At 40.7% G+C, this 21,638-nt stretch overlaps 1 protein-coding gene across 7 annotated transcripts in view; it reads left to right on the plus strand.

Annotated features, from left to right (window-relative positions):
- arhgap12.L (Rho GTPase activating protein 12 L homeolog) overlaps positions 1 to 13,804 on the plus strand; it is a 67,310-nt gene extending 53,506 nt beyond the window's left edge. For all 7 annotated transcript variants that reach the window (XM_041565824.1, XM_041565818.1, XM_041565820.1 and 4 more), the window contains 10 exons: positions 987 to 1,059; positions 1,588 to 1,692; positions 2,580 to 2,678; positions 2,857 to 2,974; positions 4,972 to 5,091; positions 7,321 to 7,419; positions 7,537 to 7,614; positions 9,074 to 9,208; positions 9,441 to 9,543; positions 10,816 to 13,804. In XM_041565824.1, coding sequence (XP_041421758.1) covers positions 987 to 1,059; positions 1,588 to 1,692; positions 2,580 to 2,678; positions 2,857 to 2,974; positions 4,972 to 5,091; positions 7,321 to 7,419; positions 7,537 to 7,614; positions 9,074 to 9,208; positions 9,441 to 9,543; positions 10,816 to 10,990 — 1,105 coding nt within the window. In that variant the 3' untranslated portion in view covers positions 10,991 to 13,804. The remainder of the gene's footprint in view (positions 1 to 986; positions 1,060 to 1,587; positions 1,693 to 2,579; positions 2,679 to 2,856; positions 2,975 to 4,971; positions 5,092 to 7,320; positions 7,420 to 7,536; positions 7,615 to 9,073; positions 9,209 to 9,440; positions 9,544 to 10,815) is intronic.
- The last annotated feature ends 7,834 nt before the right edge of the window (positions 13,805 to 21,638 follow it).

Raw genomic sequence — 21,638 nt, forward strand, 5'->3', positions numbered from 1 at the left:
AACAATTTTAAAACATCAGTTGATGGCGCTAATAGGCTGTGACCACAATATGTGTACAGAGGCAAAGAGGTCCGCTGCACTCACCCATATTAATTAAGACAATTTGTGCCTTAATCTACTAAAAATTGTTTGTCCATATATTGCAATATATTTAGGCTGGCCACCTACATCAAAATCATCCCTGGTCTGGCCAGTTCTACACTCACTTTCATCTGATTCATTAAAGGAGAAGGAAAGCTACAGAGGCATTTTATTGCCAATAGATTAGCTGCAATAGTGCAAGCTAGAATGCTATATTTATTCTGTATAATGTTTTACCATACCCGAGTAAAAGGCTTTAGAAGCTCTCTGTTTGTTTAGGATAGCAGCTGCCATATTAGCTTGTTGTGACATCACTTCCTGCCTGAGTCTTCCCAGTTCACTCATAGCACTGGGCTCAGGTTACAGCAGCGATGGGGGGAGAGGAGCAAACTGAGCATGCTCAAGCCCTAGCCCTGGAGGTTTAAGCTGAAAACAGGAATTCTGATACAGAAGCCCATGAGTACACAATAGAAGGAAAGAAATGCTGTGTTTCTTTTGACAGAGGACTCAGAGCAGCATCACTTTGAGGGTTTACTGGTGTATTTATATAGACCTTTCTGATAAAGCTTACTTTTAACCTTTCCTTCTCCTTTAAGTATTCTACTGCTTCCTTATAACCCTTTTCTCTTTTACAAAAGGAGTAACTTGTACTATAGGCCTCCCTCATTTTTATCACAGGTTTATTATGCGCCAGGAAATAAATGAATTGTAATTTAAGTTACAACACTAAGACCTAGACACTGCTATGCTTTTGATATTGCATTCAACTGCGGGCACAGTTGCGACCCCCAGAATAGAAAAACAGTGGCTGATGACTGTTGCTACGATCATCTTTTTAAAAATCATTTTGTTGTTTTTTTTTTTTTTTCCTAATGAGTTTTACTAATTTTAGATTTTCATTGCAGGAAGAACTGGATGTCCTCATGGACTGTGTTAAAGGGCAGCAACTTATTGTTACAAGCAAATGCAGCTGGCTGGGTAAGATACCAACTCTGAGTCAACAATATGGCACCCTTAGTGTTTTTGTCTGGAATTTCATCTCTGATAGTGGGAGAATAGTGTTAAAGGAAAAGTAACACCAAAATATTAAAGTGTTCTTTAAAACACTTTCATTTTTTGATGTTACTGTTCCTGTAAAGGTGATATATGTATCGTTACTGGTTATATAAGAAAACCACAAAAAAAGCTTTTACTTCCTTTTTCACGCTAATTACATTCTGCTGTGATTATCTTCTTTGTTGGCCAATAAAGGTGTCTACATTACGCCACTTTTGTTATGTTTCAAAATGGTTATCCTGTTCCAGCTTTAATAATCCTTGCGGTTTTTATTTTAATATTAAACAAATGGCATGCATTAACTTATTTCTGAAAGACTTGATCCAACTCACTTCAGTTGTTAGTGGCTTTTTTTATTTTATGTATTTTGGATTCCACTTTTCCAGCTTAGAAGTACAGTCTGTCCTGACACAGAGTTGCTAAAAGCAGTTTCTTCTGTTCTGTATCTAGAAATTTGGCAGTAATCAGTCCAAACCAGAATTTACAGTTGATGTCAAAGGCGCATCTGTTGATTGGGCTTCAAAGGATAAATCCAGTAAAAAGAATGTTATAGAGGTATGTGAACTTTCTTTTTTTAATTGTTCACTTATAAATAATTCCTTTATTGGGGCATTTATATGCATTTATATATAGAGGTATGGGATCTATTATCCAGATTATTTTATCCAAATAATCCAGATTTTTAAAAATAATTTCCTTTTTCTCTATAATCCTTATTGGAAACAAAACCAGTCTATTAGGTTTACATGATTTTCTAGTAGACTTAAGGTATGAAGATCCAAATTATGGAAAGATCCATTAAGGCCCCAAGCATTTTGGATAACAGATTCTGTGTGAGTGTGTACACATAAATATATATTTATTTATATATATATATATATATATATATATATATATATATATATATATATATATATATATATATATATATATATATACACACACACCACTCATTAGTTACCCAGGAACTGGCAATCTTAGTTAAGGTCCCCATAGACGCAAAGATTTCTCTTGCCGAACGATTTTAGGGAAGTCCGACCAATCCTTCGAAATTATTGTGCGGTTAGTGGGATTCCAGCATTTTACGATTCTTCGGCCGACATCTGTCAGGAAATTGATCGGCCAGGTTAAAAAATCTTTGTCGGTCCCAGTGCAATCTATCTATGTTTGCAGGGCCAAGCAGGCAGCTCCCCTTTGTTTTCCTGGCAAATTGGTCTTTTTAGTTGATGGACAATTCTTCGATCATTTCGAGATAATCGTGGTCTCACGATGACGATCTGATCTTTTAAAAATCTTTACATCTACTCAGAGCCTTGCCTTTGTTTCCCACAGGACCCAACACATTTTTTCCCTAATTTGTTTACTATAGGTAGATGACAATCATATTTGTTAATTAAGTCTATGCTAACCTTTATTTTTATTTTTTTTATCTTTTTAATCAGCTCAAAACCACTTCCGGAACTGAATTGTTGATACAATCGGACAGTGATACGGTTATTAAAGATTGGTATATGGCATTTTGCAGCACTGCTGGCATTACAGTAAGTTATCCATCTTCAGTTCTGACACAGAAAATGACTTCTGTCGCAGTGAAAAATTGTATATAAATTTATATATACACTGTATATATAAATGCACACACACATTTATAAAAAAGCAACGTCAAAAGTCAGAACTTGATTTCATACTTTTGTTAAATGCCATGCATTTTATTTGCAGCCTGGAGATTCAGAGGAAGCGTGTGAAGATAATGTTCCAGAATCCCCAGTAGATAAACATGGAAAAGAGAAATTTGACAAAGAGAAGGACCATGACAGAGATTCTAAGAAAAGTCGAAGTAGGGTTTGTTTAGTAACTTATTGTGTGCACAGAACATCCTTTATCTGCTTTTAACTTTAGTTAGGAGCAGAATCCGTCATTGCTTTGCTAAAGGGGTTGTTCAACTTTGAGTTAACTTGTAGTATGATATAGAGAGTGATGTATGTATGTGTGTGTGTATATATATATAATATATATATATATATATATATATATATATATATATATATATATATATATATATATATATATATATATATATATATAACAAACAAGGGAAAGTTGTGCTCACCACTAGTTTTTAAAACATTAGGCGGGGGTGCAATGAGGGTGTGACCACAAAATACATATAGACAAATACAAGATTCCTCTGCACTCAACCCATTATCAATATATTTAAGACAGAGACATTTTGTGCATACTGCTACTGAAAAATGCCTTACCCTTTAAACAAAACAGGGATTGTTTGTCCATATATTGCAATATATTTAAGCTGGCCAACTACGTCAAAGTCATCCCATATCTGGCCAGTCCTATGCTCAATTTTCATCTGATTCATTAAGAATTCTATGGTTTAATTATACATTTTATAAAAGGGACGAATACGTTTTACCTGCAACTTACTAGCTGCTTTCAAAGTAAAACTCCCAAACTTGGCTGCCCTTTTATTAGACACCAGTGGGATCACCTGACTATAGTTGGAGGGGGTGGGAGCTACAACATGGAGCTGGTCACTGCTCTTGTAGAACTATAACAAACAAGGGAAAGTTGTGCTCACCACTAGTTTTTTAAAAACATTAGGCGGGGGTGCAATGAGGGTGTGACCACAAAATACATATAGACAAATACAAGATTCCTCTGCACTCAACCCATTATCAATATATTTAAGACAGAGACATTTTGTGCATACTGCTACTGAAAAATGCCTTACCCTTTAAACAAAACAGGGATTGTTTGTCCATATATTGCAATATATTTAAGATGGCCAACTACGTCAAAGTCATCCCATATCTGGCCAGTCCTATGCTCAATTTTCATCTGAACTATAGTCAGGTGATCCCACTGGTGTCTAATAAAAGGGCAGCCAAGTTTGGGAGTTTTACTTTGAAAGCAGCTAGTAAGTTGCAGGTAAAACGTATTCGTCCCTTTTATAAAATGTATAATTAAACCATAGAATTCTTAATGAATCAGATGAAAATTGAGCATAGGACTGGCCAGATATGGGATGACTTTGACGTAGTTGGCCAGCTTAAATATATTGCAATATATGGACAAACAATCCCTGTGTTGTTTAAAGGGTAAGGCATTTTTCAGTAGCAGTATGCACAAAATGTCTCTGTCTTAAATATATTGATAATGGGTTGAGTGCAGAGGAATCTTGTATTTGTCTATATATATATATATATATATATATATATATATATATATATATATATATATATATATATATATATATATATATATATACAGTATTCCTTGCAGCTAATACGTTTATGGAGTTTATACTTTGCAGAGACATATTTGGACAGAATATGTGAACTACCATTTTATGTGCTTGTAACTGTATGAGCATTACTAGATTTTAAAAATGTAAGTTTTCTTTCTCTAGTTCTGACTTTTATAACACAGTCTCCTTCACTTACCTCTGTCCCAACCCATTGATGTAAAAGTCTAATTTCCATGCATATAGTGCCCTGGTTAGAATCAAACCCATGACCTGGCTAGCTAGCTGCAATTTCAGAGATTAAGTGGAACAATTGTGTAGCAGGGCAAATGAAAAGCTAATGAAATGTTTTGGGTTTAGAGGTTAATTTTTGCCGGCCAACATTTGGTTAAAACAGGAAACCATAAAAAATGTTTAGAAAATTCAGGGCTTCCAATGACCATTCACCCCAAATCCTGCTCTAATTGGCCCTTATGGTCCGGCTCACCAGCGATTGCTTTGGGCTATGGAGGGCAGCACCGCAGATTTGGGAACCTGTTTTCGAAATATGTCCTCTGTTATTGTTTTCACAGCAATTAAGCCAACTAGCAGTATTGATAATGCTGAGCAGAAGAAGACAAAAACCAAGCTGAAGAAGTTTCTTACACGCCGGCCAACGATGCAAGCCGTACGTGAGAAGGGCTACATTAAAGGTAAGGATCTCATGTGTTCTAATGCTTCCATACACACGTAGGGTCCCTATCTGTACACTGCACAAGGAAAGAGTGCTAGCGGTAAAGCCAATAAGTTTATAGTCTCACCAGTAGTACGTGGGGTCCGGGTGCTCATTCCCCAGCTCAAGATGGAGGTATCCAACCAAAGGAGAAAATGGCAGACACTCACAGATCCCACAAACAGGCTTGTAAAAAAAAAAATGAGAATTGTATTTTAGACCACAAAGAAAGTTAATACATAGCCTTATGCATTTCGTGCCTGTAGGCACTTATTCATAGGCTGAACAAGAAGCATACAGGCATACCAGATATATACCCCAAACCCACCAATCACCACAATACATTAATTAACCAATAGAAGAGGGAAGGGGCATTAAAAACAACAGGCAAACAAGAAGATAGGCATCGAAGGGCATATACCCATAGTAAATCATTTCTGATTAACAAATTACACACCACTGAAATCAGAATGTTTTGGTGGTTTTTCGGTTTGTTTGCATATTTACTAAGCAATATCTCAGCCCTTCTTTGGCAAAAGCCAAGTGAAGCTTCAAAATGCAACGTTTCCCTGGACGTTTTCCTCCTCTTGTTTCCTGCTGAGGTGACGGATTCTATGACTTGAAGTTGATCATGGTGGGCAGTGAACAGATTCTAGTTAAAGCAGAGAATTTCCAGTCCCAGAATCCATCACTTTAACAGGGAACAAGGTGAGGGGTTGAATCACTCTGGCAGCCTCTAAAGGGGTGGAGAAATCACCCATGCAAGTCATAGGCATACTATTATAGTATCTTCTCAAACTGAGGAACATAACTAATTATATAGTGAATAAAGTACTCCCTATTGTAAAACATAAGGATATTATAAGTCACTGAGGAGTTCCATATATACAGGTCATGGAACTCAGAGGTTACTTCTAATATTCTTATATTTTCCAACAAGGGGTACATTATTTATTATAATACACAAGTTTTAGTGAGTCATGTGACAAATATGACATCACTACTCACCATTTATAACTGATGACATCATCCATCACCACTTTTAACTGATGACTCATTCATCACCATTTATAAGGATATCATTTTCATGGCTCTTGTGTGAAATATAGTGAAAAAAGTACCCCCTCTTGTAAAATATAAGGATATTATAAGTTACCGAGGAGTTTCATGACCATATATACATATACAGGGCATGGAACTCCAAGGTAACTTCTAATACCCTCATATTTTGCAACTGGGGGTACTTTATTTATTATAATACACACATTTGAGTCATGTGACAGAAATTACATCAGAACTCTCCGTTTATAACTGATGACATCAGAACTCACCGTTCACACACTTACTTAGCTTGAGTGAAGGAATAGAATAAAAAAAACTTTGAATTTCGAATTTTTTTGGGCTACTTCGACCTTCTACTACGACTTCGAATCGAACGATTTGAACTAAAAATCGTTCGACTATTCAACCTTTCGATAGACGAAGTACTGTCTCTTTAAAAAAAACTTCGACCCCCTACTTCGCCACCTAAAACCTACCGAAGTGCAATGTTAGCCTATGGGGAAGGTCCCCATAGGCTTTCTAATGTTTTTTTGGTTGAAGAAAAATCGTTCGATCGATGGATTAAAATCCTTCAAATTGAACGATTTGAAGGATTTAATCGATCGAACTATTTGCAGTAAATCCTTCGACTTCGATATTCGAAGGATTTACATTTAGAAGTCGAATATCGAGGCTTAATTAACCCTCGATATTTGACCCTATGTAAATCTGCCCCATAATATACATATGAGTCCCAGTATGCCAGCGAGGGGCAGATTAACTCTTGCATATGCAGACAAGGATAGAGCAGCACTCTCTATAAATAAACATCATACATATTTATTTTTGGCAGCAGTTCAGCCAGTATTTGAGCCCCTTAGTCTGCATGAGCTTGTGTCTAAAAGAAGTTCATTTTACTGTAACTAAAAAAATGTAGCCCTTTGATACAAAATAAAAATAGTTTTAACATTACAGATGTGCAGTAATCCATCTATACAGTTAATTGAAGTCAGGTCTCAGTGTATCTTCTTTACTGAGCAGTAGCAGGTACTGATCCAGAGACAAAAAAAAAAAAAAAAGCATCTTTTCTGCCTAATAAATCTAGACTAAAGAAGTGAATAGAATTCTGCATCCATTTGATCACTTGGGAGTTCATGTTTGTTTGCAGATCCTGTGTTTGGCTCGTCTCTTACAAGCCTCTGCCAAAGAGAAAACACTACAGTACCAAAGTTTGTCAAGATGTGCATTGATCACGTGGAAGCCCACGGTATGTGATACGGCGCTTGGTGAAATGAAATAAAAATCTGTGTTTATTGGAGGTGTTTGCGCAAAAACAAAGCCATTACATTACAGACAATATTGCTTATACCTGTTTGTGTTGTAGGGCTGGATATCGATGGCTTGTACAGAGTCAGTGGAAACCTTGCTGTGATACAGAAACTCCGATTTGCTGTTACACATGGTACGTGAGCGTCCTATTTAACATCATGTACTTGAAGTTCCCTGCTTTGAGCTGGAGTGGAGTTTGTACATTTAACATTAACAGCCTGTGGAGTAAATGGAGGGTCAGCTAGGTACAGATTGCACAGATCAATTACCCACAATTCTTTCATCACAAAAGCAACATCCTCTGCTCTTACTACTCGCAGCAAAGCCCATCCAGCTCTTCACATGTAATAACTGTAAATTCTGATATAAGCAACAGCTAATGCCCATGTGACTTACCCATCCAGGACTCGGTTTGGGATTCGGCCTTTTTCAATCCTTGAGCCCGGCCGAACTGAATTCTTATTTGCATATGCAAATTGAGGTGAGGAGGTAAATCGCATGACTTTTTGTCACAAAACAAGGAATAAAAATGTTTTCCCCTTCCCACCCCTAATTTGCATATGCATATGGAGAAAGGGAGGGGGTGATATCACTCCAATTTTAAGTACTGCAGTAAAGAGTGACTGAAGTTTATCAGAGCACAAGTCACATGACTAGGGGAGGCTGGAAAACTGAAACTTCCTTGTTTTGCATAAGCAAATTAGGATTCGGTTCGTTATTCGGCAGAATGTTTCGCAAAGGATTCTGTTGTTCTGCCGAATCCAAAATAGTGGATTCGGTGCATCCCCCACTCTTACCTCATTTAATAAAACCGGTTGCAACTTGTTTTTTTTCCTTTCTTGCTGTCAACTTCCATATAATTATCAAAATAAAAAGCAATCGTGCTGTAGTGTTGCATTTAAAGGTATACTGTCATGGGAAAACATTTTTTTTTTTTTCGAAACGCATCAGTTAATTGTTCTGCTCCAGCAGAATTCTGCACTGAAATCCATTTCTTAACAGAGCAAACTGATTTTTTAATATTTAATTTTAAAATATGACATGGGACTAGACATATTGTCAGTTTCCCAGCTTCCCCTAGTCATGTGACTTATGCTTTGATAATCTTCAGTCACTCTGTATTGCTGTACTGCAAATTGGAGTGATATCACCCCCTTCCCTTTCCCCACCAGCAGCCTAACAACAGAACAATGGGAAGGTAACCAGATAGCAGCTCCCTAACACAAGATAACAGCTGCCTGGTAGTTCTAAGAACAACATTCAGTAGTATAATCCAGGTCCCACTGCAACACATTCAGTTACATTGAGTAGGAGAAACAACAGCCTGTCAGAAAGCAGTTCCATCCTAAAGTGCTGGCTCTTTCTGAAATCACATGACCAGGCAAAATGACCTGAGATGGCACAAACACACCAATATTACAACTAAAAAAATACACTTGCTGGTTCAGGAATGAGATTTTATATTGTAGAGTGAATTATTTGCAGTGTAAACAGTGTATTTTAGAAATAAAAACGACATAATAAAAATCAAGACAGAATCCCTTTAATGATTACAGACCTACCTAATGTTGTTTTCCTACATTACACGCTAGATGAGACACTGGACTTGAATGACAGCAAATGGGAAGATATTCACGTCATTACAGGAGCACTGAAGATGTTCTTTAGAGAACTGCCTGAGCCGCTCTTCACCTTCAACTACTTTAATGACTTTGTGAATGCCATTAGTGAGTATCCACTTAACCTCCGTCATACGTGTCTCAGCTGGGATCCCTGTCTGTCTCTTTGTACTGCAGAGAGTGGTCCAGTTGAGTGTTCATTGAAACCATGATATGAGTACATAATGCATGTATGAGTGGTTCTGATAGTGGCGGGCCGTTTCCACTTGGGGGCACTGCATGTTAAAGTAATACACAGATATATGCAGAAACTATTCATAGCAAGTAACTTCTTTTCCAGAACAAGAGCCCAAGCTGCGCGTGCAAGCAGTCAAAGACTTGATCAAACAGTTGCCAAAGCCAAACCACGACACTATGCAGGCACTCTTCAAACATCTCAAGAAGTAAGTGTCAATTGATCATCTATCTATCATCTTTCCATCTATCCATCTACATAAAGGCCATTGCCATTCAGTAGATTTTATATGGATGCATTTGTAGGCTGTTATTCTAAGGGTAAGGTCACACCTGGCGATTCAGGGAGATCTAGTCGCCTGGCGACTAATTGCCTCTTCTTTGATGCTACTAATCTCCCCCAAACAGCTTGAAATGAAAAGTCGACTGCGGCATGGCACACACGGCGCTTCGTATTCCGAAGTTGTCTCACGAGGAAACTTTGGGCGACTAAATCTCCCCGAATTGCAAGGTGTGCCCTTACCCTAAGAGTGAAGATACACAGAGCTAGTAATAGCAGCTACTTGTCACGGCTACAAAACCATGATGGGGGTCATTTATCAACACTGGGCAAATTTGCCCATGGGCAGTAACCCATGGCAACCAATCAGATTGCTAAATTCATTGTACTGCTTGCAGCTGGCTTTAAAAAGCTAATCACTGATTGGTTGCTATAGGTAACTGCCCATGGGCAAATTTGCCTAGTGTTGATAAATGAGCCCCGATGTGTTTTAGCAGAGGCAGTTCTCTGTATTGTCTATAGCAGGGTATTTTTAACTTTTTTTGGCTTTTGGTGGCTAAAAATACCCTTCCATAGACAATACTGAGAATTGCCTCTGTTAAAACACATAATATTTTGTAGCCGTGACAAGTAGCTGTTACTAGTAGCTCTGTGTGTCTTCACCCTAATGTAGAGCCTATGGCTCATCGGGTAGTGGCACACAGGAAGATTTTTTTTTTTTTTTTTTATGCACAGCTGCGGGCAACAAATCTCCCGAAAATGCCTCCCCATTGCCAATAATTTAAATCGCTGGAAGTATGCCAAACATATCGCTAAATCGCCCAAAGTTTCCTCCGGAGTTAACGTTTGTCCTTTATCCCCATATTGGATTCCCATGTCATATAATGACCCCAAAATGGCACAACAATCTCTATATGTCTATCTATAAGACTAGAGCAAGATGTCTGACACAGTTCTGGGAATCGGCATTTTCATTGGTCGATTCTCTTGCATCTGTAATTAATTCTTTGGTCAGTAGAATGCGCAACGGTGAATTGGTTTCCATGTGTAATTACGAACTAGGGGGTCAGCTTTGTGGTTGGGTTTAGTGTCCCTTTAATAGGCAATGGAATCTTTAGTTCCCACGTGGGACAGTCACAAAACTCAATAGCTGAAATCACTGTGTTCAGAAGTAATTTCCTCTGTGCTTTGGCCTCTATAGGGTTGTTGAAACTGGAGAAAAAAACAGAATGACCTATCAGAGTTTAGCAATAGTTTTTGGACCAACCCTGTTGAAACCCGAAACTGAGACTGGTAACATCGCCATCCACACGGTGTACCAGAATCAGATAGTGGAACTTATTCTACTGGAATGCAACTCTATCTTTGGCCGCTGAGTCTAACGTCTCCACAACAAGCTGGAAGCAACCACTGATGGCCATCTCCTTGGGAAGGATCCCGCTGTGCCGTTTCATTTCTCGCATCTCTGAATTTTATTTTGTGGACCAATGAGCTATTGGAAACGTTATTTTTTTTTTTGTCTCCTGCACTTTTTTTTTTTTAAGATGGTGACCTTGTCTCATTTGTACAAATTTTTTTTTTTAACCTATTGCCAGGTTGTTGTATTTGGACATTTTTTATTGTGTGTGTGTGTGTGCGCACATGATAATTCCCTAGCAGGACTGCAAACCTAATGTAGACACTGGATTTACTGGAAACAAAATAAAGCTACTAATTTCATTCTGTACAAACGGACTTCTACTCACTCCTGCTGTGCCGTTGGCAGCCGAGCTTGGTTCGCTGTGTGATAATGTATGATGTTTGTTTAATCGATTGTTTCATTTGTGTCTCTCTCTAAACAAACGCCTCATGCAGTAAAATCCATCTGACGGTTATACTTTGTTGGTTGATTTAATGATTACTCTCTTGGTCAACTTGCTTTGGCCAAGACCACATGGGTGACCAGGTCATCCAGCATCGTATCCAGCTCTGTCTAGGAGCTGCTGTGCATTGAATAGAAACTAGGGCAGGGAGCCTCGTGAAGAAGGCTCATAGCTTTGACTGTACCACTGAGTAAAGCAATAGAGTCATCCCTCATCTGGATAATGTCCAGCAACAATGGACATTGGCTCTTCAGCCATTGAGAATGGCATTTCATCCAATGTCCAGAGAGAGTCTTGGACAACACTTGTCTGCCCCCATCTGTAGGGCAACCAAGTAGGGACTCAGGAAGGACGCCTAGCGATTGACCACTAAATCTAGCAGTAGTGTCATCCCTCATCGGGATGATGTCCAGCAACAATGGACATTGACTTCAGCCATTGAGAATGGCACTTTCTTCAATGTCCAGAGAGTGTCGTGAACGATACTTGTCTACCCCCATCTGTAGGGCAACCAAGTAGGGTCTGAGGAAGGACTCCTAGCCATTGACCACTAAATCTAGCAGTAGAGTCATCCCTCATCTGGATTATGTCCAGCAACAATGAACATTGGCAGTTCAGCATTCCCTTGATTGTCACTTGGACAATGGCACTTCCAATATCCCCAGAAGAGGGTCTTGGATGTCGCTTCTCTGACCGCAGCTGTAGGGCAACCCACCAATGGACATTGACTTCAGCCATTGAGCATTTTCTTCAAAGTCCAGAGAGTGTCTTGAATGATACTTGTCTACCCCCATCTGTAGGGCAACCAAGTAGGGTCTGAGGAAGGACTCCTAGCCATTGACCACTGAATATAGCAGTAGAGTTATCCCTCATCTTTATGATGTCCAGCAACAATGGACATTGACGTCAGCCATTGAGAATAGCACTTCCTCCAATGTCCAGCGAGCGTCTTAGATGACACTTGTCTGCCCCCATCTGTAGGGAAACCAAGTAGGGACTCAGGAAGGACTCCTAGCCATTGACCACTGAATATAGCAGTAGAGTCATCCCTCATCTGGATGATGTCCAGCAACAATGGACATTGACTTCAGCCATTGAGAATGGCAGTTTCTTCAATGTCCAGAAAGTGTCGTGAACGATACTTGTCTACCCCCATCTGTAGGGCAACCAAGTAGTGACTCAGGAAAGACTCCTAGCCATTGACCACTAAATCTAGCATTAGAGTCATCCCTCATCTGGATGATGTCCAGCAACAATGGACATTGGCAGTTCAGCATTCCCTTGAGTGTCACTTGGACAATGGCACTTCCAATATCCCCCAGTAGAGGGTCTTGGATGTTGCTTCTCTGACCGCAGCTGTAGGCCAACCCAGTAGGGTCCGTTTAGAAGATGTTCAAACTAAACTGAGCAGTAGAACTTAATTATTCAGTCTGCAACTATCAAGTTCCTGGGCTTTAAATGAAATGTACCCGATTGAAACATACTGTACTGTCATCGATCTGATCAGTCTGTTGTATTAAACCCTTTCCCTCCACCCCCAAATGTAAATAGAAGCCAAAGGTGCAATTAAAATCTTGGCTCATTGTACATAATGGCCGGCTGTCCGGGTCTCATTGATTGTCATTGTACAGCTACTGAGTACTTGGGGTGCAAAAGGCTCTTCCAAAAGGCTTCTTTGATTTCACAGCAGAATAAGCGACCCCTTTTATTGGCTTATTTAGTAGATTACAAACTGCAAGCTTTTGGGGCTGTTTAGGTCTATTCCTCAGGTATGTGAAAGGCATGAGTCCTAAGCAGACCCAAAAGCTTGCATTTTGTAAGCCAATAATAGCGGGTGACTTACACACTCTGCTACTTTTTGATTTGTCCTCAGACTGAACTCTGCATGAGAGAACTAACTGGATGCACTTTTAGGATTTAAATATTTTATGTGCAGGTAAAGACATTATAAATCGGCAAAAAAAACAGGTACAGGAAATATTTAATCGGCGTGGAAACCCCCAAGCCGAATGGGGTATTTAATATGTACAGTGTATTTTAAGGGGGTGGTAGATGTACATGACTTTTTTTTTTTTTTATATATAGAAAGGGTCCCCACGTGTCGATTGGATATATTCACTTTACAGAACAAACAAATGAAATTGAAAAATTTGGAGTATTATTACTTTCTACATTACGAATGTAAAAAAAAAATGTACAATAAAGTGAATTTGGAAGATTTTGTTACAGGTAACAGTCCGGAGATTTTTTTTTTTGTATGTATTTTTGTAGACTAACTGCTGTATGTTGTATTTTACTGTTCTCAATAAACGCATACATGACCCGGGACTTGTTAGCATTGCGGATGTGCCTATTTCTGTCTAATGACTGTTTTCAATAGAGAAAGAAGATGTCGATATCAAAGCAAAGAAGGGGAAGTTCATCCAGTCTTCAGTATTGTATGTATTCTGCTAAATCTCATATTCTTTCAATTCCAATGACCTGTCCCTGAATTGACCTGTCTCTGATCCTGCAATACATTAAAGGAGAACAAAAGCTTAAAGGAGAACCAAACCCCCAACTAAAGAAAACCCCTACCCTCCATAGTAACCCCCCCCCCCCCGCGCACAGGTGTAAAGTCTTTAATTACCCCTCGATGCAGAGTCAGCGCAGCGGAGCTCACGGGGGCCATCTTCACCGCTCCAGGAATCTTCAGTAAGTGCCATATTGGCGCATACGAAATTGTAGCAATATTCCAGTCCAGAACAACTGCGCATGCTCCAAAGCCATGGAAATTGCCGAAGGGACCCAAAGATTCCCAAAGCACCAGAAGATGGCGCCTGTGAGCTCCTCTGCGCTGACTGCATCGAGGGTTAATTACAGACTAAGGGGCATTTACAGGTATTAACACCTGTGCGGGGGGAGGACTAAAGAAGTAGCTAGAAATGTTGAACATTATGTTTTGGGCTTCTGGACCAGCCCAAGGCAACCACAGCCCTTTAACATTAAAGATCTGTGTCTCCAAAGATGCCCCAGTAGCTCCCCATCTTCTTTTCTGCTGATTCACTGCACATGCTCTGTGCTGCTGTCACTTACTGAGCTTAGGGACCCACTCACAATATACAGTACACATAGAATAGAAATGTCACAATATAAGGCTGATTAGTAATTAATACAGATAATTACTACATGGCAGAACAGAAACCAGTGCAATTAGCATCAGAATTGAATAATCAGCCCTGTAGCATCAGCTTATATTACAGACCAACCTCATTTTTGTCATCCTTCTTGAAATCTTCAGTGCCGTGGCCACACCCCCTTTTACACCATGACCACCCCCTTTGGTGTCACACCCGCCCCTTTTTTTATTCCTGCCCCACCAGCCGGTAAGAAAATTAGGAAAAGGTGGCAACCCTACTCAGAGCCCACTGAGCATGTGAGTGTCACAGACACTTTCCAAGTTGGTGACCCCCTGTGACAAGTTTGAAGTCCTGGATCATTGCTGCTATTGACAAGCTGAAACTTTAGGCTGGTGCAATAAGTGCAGTATATAAAATATGGCATTTTTAGAGTTTAGTTCTCCTTTAAAGGGGTAGTATACCACCTTGTTGAAATGAATACAACTTGAGCTGGAAAGACATTTTCCTTACTGTTTTAAGAAAAGGGGTGGGGGTATCCAAGTGATTCTAGTGTCTTACTTCAGACCCCAGGCCGCCATATTGAGCATTCCCCCTTTAGAAATAGGTAAAGGATTTTGGTACCTTGCATGTACTCACCCAGTGAGGAGTAAAAGGTGAGCAGCAGAGAGTATGGCAGTGTGGGTCAGTGCATTTTTGGAGCAAGAGGAGCCCTTTAAAGGGGTGGTTCACCTTTCAATTAACTTTTAGTATGTTATAGAATGGCCTATTCTGAGCAACTTTTCAACTGGTTTCATTATTTATTTTTTATAGTTTAATTATTTGCCTTTTTCTTCTGTCTATTTCCAGATTTCAAATGGGGGTCACTGACCCCATCTAAAAACAGTTGCTCTTTAAAGGGCATGTACAGTCTAAAACAGAATAAGGCTTGCAATGCTAAATATAAACATGAACTTACTGCACCACAAGCCTAATCAAACAAATAATTTATGCTTTCAAAGTTGGCTACAGGGGGTCACCATCTTGTAACTTTGTTAAACATCTTTGCAAGACTAAGACTGTGCACATGCTCAGTGTGGTCTGGGCTGCTTAGGGATCGTCATAAACAAAGCTGCTTGAGTTCTGCATGGCTGGGAAGTAAGGCGGGGGCTCCCCCTGCTGTTCATAAGTATGATTGTTTCCCTGCTCAGCAGTTAGGGACCATCTGACAATTCCTATCCACAGCAGTAAATGAAGGGAGAATTTCACTTCATACATACTGCATATAAGGTTTCTTATAAAAACAGTACACATTTTTTAATTAAATATTGGAGATAGGTTTCTTTTTCAAGATTTTATTTTTTTGCCTTTACATGCCCTTTAAGGCTACAAATGTATTGTTATTACTACTTTTTATTACTCAGTCCCTCTTTTGACAGCTCAACCCGCAGTCCCTCGTTTGTTCTGGAAAGTCCAGTTTTTCTCTGCACTGAACAGCCAGAAAAAGAAACAAAGTTGCTAACTTAATTGGCTTTTGGCAGAGAGCCTAGAACAGCCACGGCAAATGCCCCTAACTTTTTACTTACCCCTCGGTGCAGATTTAGGCAGAGTTTACGGGCACCATTGGTAATCTTTGGAACGAGACCGGGCGTTTTGGAAACTTTCATGAGTTTCGGTGCATGCGCAGTTGTCGCGAAATAGACAGTTGCTCCAACTGCGCATGCGCCGCTCCGCCAGTCTCATTCTGAAGATTACAGAAGAGAAGAAGATGGCTGCCATGAACTCAGCTGGACAGTATCTGCACGGAGGGGTAAGTAAAGACTATGGGGCATTTGCCGGGGTAACACTTAGGTTGGGGGAGGAGGGGGTTCTATGTAGGGTAGGGGGTAGGGGGTTTTTTAACTTTTGGGTTTGCTTCTCCTTTAAGGTATGAAGATCCCAATCATGGAAAGATCCATTATCCTGAAAAACCCCAGGTCCCAGGCATTCCTTTAAGTCATGTAATCATTAAATAAACCCAATAGGCTGGTTTTGCTTCCAATAAGGATTTCCGGATAACGGATCTGATACCTGTTTTACCTATAGTAAATTATTATATTCTGCCACCTGCAAAGGCAACAGGAATTATAACTGCAATAAAAATTCCCTTTGCTCCAATAAAAAAAAAAAAAAAAGATCTAATCTAATACTCCATGTGACTACAGGGGTGTCAATATTAAAGGGATTTAAGTCCATTATTTTTACTGACTTGCCTGAGGCTGCGCAAGGATGGAAGGGGTTCATAGGTCAAGAACTTTACCCACGTTAATAGGTTTCCAAATGGGGTTTATATAATATATAATGCACTTGTTGTTATTCTATTGTGTGGAACAAACAGCCACAGAATCCTCAGGCTGAAGCCGAGCACAAAACATTGCTCAGTATACGGAAATAGTTTCTGGTCATGTCCAAATAGCATTGCTCTCTAATGGGACCACACAGCAGAGCTCCAGGCAATGTGGGTGGTCATGGAGGTTTCTCCTTTTTCTTTCTACAATAGAATATGCCATAGAAAAGTGCTGGTACGCCTCTTTTAAAGGAACAGTTCACTGTAAAAATAAAAAGTGGGTAAATAGGCTGTGGAAAATAAAAAATGTTTCAATATAGTTAGTTAGCCAGAAATGTAATGTATAAAGGCTGGAGTGACTGGATGTCTATCATAAGGCTCAGGATGATTGGCTACACTACCCTGTCTCCTGGGACCCTCTGATACTTGTCTGTTTCATGCCCAGCACTGGCCCTAGACTGACTAATTCTATCTAGACACAGTGTTTGCAGCATCTGCTGACAGTCTACTATCTGCTGCAGACGTGGGGTAACTACTGAGCCGAATCAGCAGTTTAAATCTGCCTATGTATGGCCACCTTTACACATAGACTTGTAGCTCAAGAGAAATGTGTCTTTCCTGGTGCCATACTTGCATGCATGATACTCTGCCATAGTGTAAAGTTGCTCATGTGATGGCCTGTACTGAGTATTGGATACCCTACATTCCTGCCTTGTGGGGTGCTCCCCTATATACCAGCACCCTAAACATAAGTCGATGGGGCTCAGAGCAAGATTTGAGAGACCTTCAGCAATTCATGTGGAAGACATTTGCACGGACATTATTAAAATTGTTCATGAGTAATGCCCCCGCGGATATTCCTCAGTATCTCAATATTCATAGGGGCTGCTTGGGCTCCTGCCATATACTATTGACCAGTGATCCCCAACCAGTGGCTCACGAGCAACATGTTACTCACAACTCCTTGGATGTTGCTCCCAGTGGCCTCTAAGCAGGTGCTTATTTTTGAATTCCAGGCTTGGAGGTAAGTTTTGGTTGTATAAAAACCAGTTGTACTGCCAAACAGGACTTGTAGGCTGCCAATCCACATAGGGGGCTACCAAATAGCCAATCACAACAATTATTTGGCTCATGATTGTGTTGCTCCCCAACTCTTTTTACATTTGAATGTGACTTATGGGTAAAAAAGTTTGGGCAGCCCTGCTACTGACTAATGTAGCCAATAGTATTACTGAATATAATGGGTAAGGAGCAGGAGAGAGCATGCTAAAAATTAATATGGCTGAAAATGGCATATTTTATATAGTGAACTTATTGCACCAGCCTAAAGTTTCAGCTTGTCAATAGCAGCAATGATCCAGGACTTCAAACTTGTCACAGGGGGTCACCATCTTGGAAAGTGTCTGTGACACTAACATGCTCAGTGGGCTCTGAGCAGCTGTTGAGAAGCTAAGCTTAGGGGTCGTCACTAATTATCAAGCAGAAAATGAGGTTGGTCTGTAATATAAGCTGATGCTACAGGGCTGATTATTAAATTCTGATGCTAATTGCACTGGTTTCTGTGCTGCCATGTAGCAATCATCTGTATTAATTACTAATCAGCCTTATACTGGGACATTTCTATTCTTACAAAAAGAGCTACTAAGCTCGAAACATGTCGTGTGCCGGTGAATAAAGGCACCTGTGCAGCAGTTTTCGCCTGTTGGTATTCTTTCCCATACTTGTTTCCATTACTGGATTTTGCTTTGGATGGAAGCAGGGGTTCAAGATACCTATAAGAATACATCCTAAAGGGTAACTATATCCGCTTTCTATATACATTTCTATTCTATGTGTACTGTATATTGTGAGTGGGTCCCTAATGGTGGTCATACACGGGCAGATAAAGCTGCCGATATCAGTCGTTTAGACCAATTTGACAGCTTATCTGCCCGTGTATGGGGGCTTCCGACGGGTCTTCCCAATCTATATCTGGCCACGATATTGATCGGGAAGGTTTGATTTTAACCCGACCGACCCGTCTGAGCCCCTTGGCGTATCCTCTACTGGGGCATCTTTGCAGACACAGATCTTTACTGCTAAAGGGCTGTGGTTGCCTTGGGCTGGTACAGAAGCTCAAAACATAATGTACAAGATTTCTAGTTACTTCTTTAGTTAGGCTTTAGTTCTCCCTTAAGTGGTATAAGTATGGTATAATGAGAGGAGGCCCCTTGCCCAAACTACTTCCATCCTCACCAAGGCTCTCTTTGTCTGCCGGAGGCTGCTGGGAGTTATAATTGAGAATACTGCTGCAGACAAACATCATTGAAACCAAGTACAAATGTACAATTCCTGATGCGAGTCACGGCTTTGACTTTGCACATGAAAGGGCGGTGCGGCTGCCAGAGCCAAGAGCAGATTCTTTTAACCTAGAAACTAATTCTATGTGACTGCTCTTCGGAGTCATTAAATGCAAACTTCCTCCTGGCGGCAGATTAATAGGCTATTGATTTCATCTCCCGGCCGCCCAAAAATAAAGCACCGGCTTAGCCCCGGTTCCCTTAGAAGTGAAATAAATAAATATGTCGGAAGCGGTCGCTGATTCACAGCCTCCAACACCAAAGCTTGAATGTTAATCAGCCTGTCCTTGTCTGTTGATTATTCTCCATAGAAACCTCCCTCTTGAGCCAATTATTATTCCGGCCACATCCGCCCGTATCTCTCCTGTTTATGCGTAAGATTAAATAGCCGGTGTTTCTCCCCTCTGCTGCTTAGGTGGAAGCTTCTTTTAACCTCAATTAATCCATCAGCCCACAGTTCCTTTGCTGGGAAAACAATGCCCCTTCCCCTCCTTCCTCACAGTCTGAAATGAAGCAGCTGATTGGCTGCTGTAAGGACAACTGCCTAACATCTGGCCAATGAGGGGATGGAGCGAGGAGAAATGGTGGTAGACGCAGTGTTGTTATGACACGGTTGGGTTATTGTGTGAGACAGCTGAAAGCCGCAGGGTTTCCCATTTCTCTCCCAAGTCATTCTGCCATGTTGCCTGTAGTGGAGAAATGCTGATTATCAGTAAACAATAATTACTCCTGACACGGAACTGCTGAGCGAGAGCGTTCCACGTCTGACGGAGCTGCCAGTGACTTACATTTGTTTGTAAGGTTTTCTCGCTGGGCTCTCAGAATCAAATTAAAGAGCTGATTTGTATTCCTAATTAAAGGCATGCTCATTTAAAGCTCACTGGTCAGTGCATGGTTACGGGTCACCGAGGACCAATCTCCCTTTACAAGGCCTTGAATTGAATGTGTCCCAAGGAGGCTCTGAAGATGGTACTTAGAATATACGCACAGTGTACCTGCCGTCATTATCCTGAAACAGAGAGGAACATTAAAAACATAACTTCTGAGCAGTTTCACTCTCTCCGTGGAGGCATCAGCTACGTATTGGCGGAATGTGTAGAAGAAGGGGTTACATGAAATCCCTTTATTTCTTTCTCAGTTGAGCCCTTGCTGATATCTGGAGGAAAGGCAACGTTGTTGCCCTAGTTAGTATCTCCAGTACTTCTCTTTGGTGGTGTACAGAACTGCTCTTGCTCATCACCAACCCTAACTAACCTGCACCTCTGGGGCCAATTATACCAGGATATGAGTCTGTCTTAGTCTGCTAACATTGTTCATGGGATCCCTGTACTGAAGCTTTATATTATCTTGGTCTTAGTCTCCGGTACTGAGGCCTATCTGCACCTCAGGCCCTCTAGGTGGCAGATCCACCTCCCGCTATGATGGAGTCCAGAAAGAGACTGAGAAATTTCCATCCCCTTTTATAAACCAGGGAAAAGGAACTGGTAGACTTCCCTTTGGCCCATGGGGAATATTGCCCTCCCAAGACTGACCGGGGACTTTCCTGAACAGTAGGTGAACGTTAACCCTTCTGCCCTCTACATTAGCACCTCCGCATAGTGATCCATTTGCAGGGGCCTACTATTCCTCAGGTGGAGCAGCTTTCAAATACCCCCCCCCCAGGTTGGCCTTCCAAGCTTTATATTTGGGACTCTGGGTAATACTGTGCATGTGACCTATAAGAGCAGCAGCTGACAATAAAGACAATTAGTGAGTATTAGAGCTCATTGTCCCAGGCAGGGCCGCCATCAGGGGCACCAATTGTCTCGGGCCTGATGGCTTCTATATGTTAAGGGGGGCCCGGCAGTGCTGCTTTTCCTGGATTAGCTGGGCCCCCCTTGAACTGCCGAAGGAGGAGCCGAGTTGGACCGAAGAAGGAGCCAAGCTTGCCGAAGTAGGAGTCGAATTCGCCGAAGTAGGAGTCGAGTTACACCAAAGTAGGAGCTGAGTTTGCCGAAGTACGAGCCAAGTTGCACCGAAGTACGAGCTGAGTTCGCTGAAGTAGGAGCTGCACCAAAATAGGAGCCGAGCCATGCAGAACACCAATTTTTATTTTTTGAAATTCAATACTGCTTTTATTGGCATAAAGACAAGCAGAAAGAAAAAGTAGTGGCATACAGTGACATTTGCAAGGTACAATGAGCAAGTACATAATATTGGTTTTTATGCATCAATATACAGTGATAACACTACCCTCACTCGCCTTACATCTAAGGAAAACATTGATCATGCAGTTAGAAAAGGCTAGCGTAACACTTATGCGTGGCCCTCAGAGGATGCGAGTGGGACTTCTCGACTATAGGAATGGGCTGAACAGACTAGGTGGATATAGAAAGCTGGTAGGAAGTCCATGGTTCCCATGC

This window comes from Xenopus laevis, chromosome 6L, assembly GCF_017654675.1.
Source record: "Xenopus laevis strain J_2021 chromosome 6L, Xenopus_laevis_v10.1, whole genome shotgun sequence".
NCBI classification, from domain to species: Eukaryota; Metazoa; Chordata; class Amphibia; order Anura; family Pipidae; genus Xenopus; species Xenopus laevis.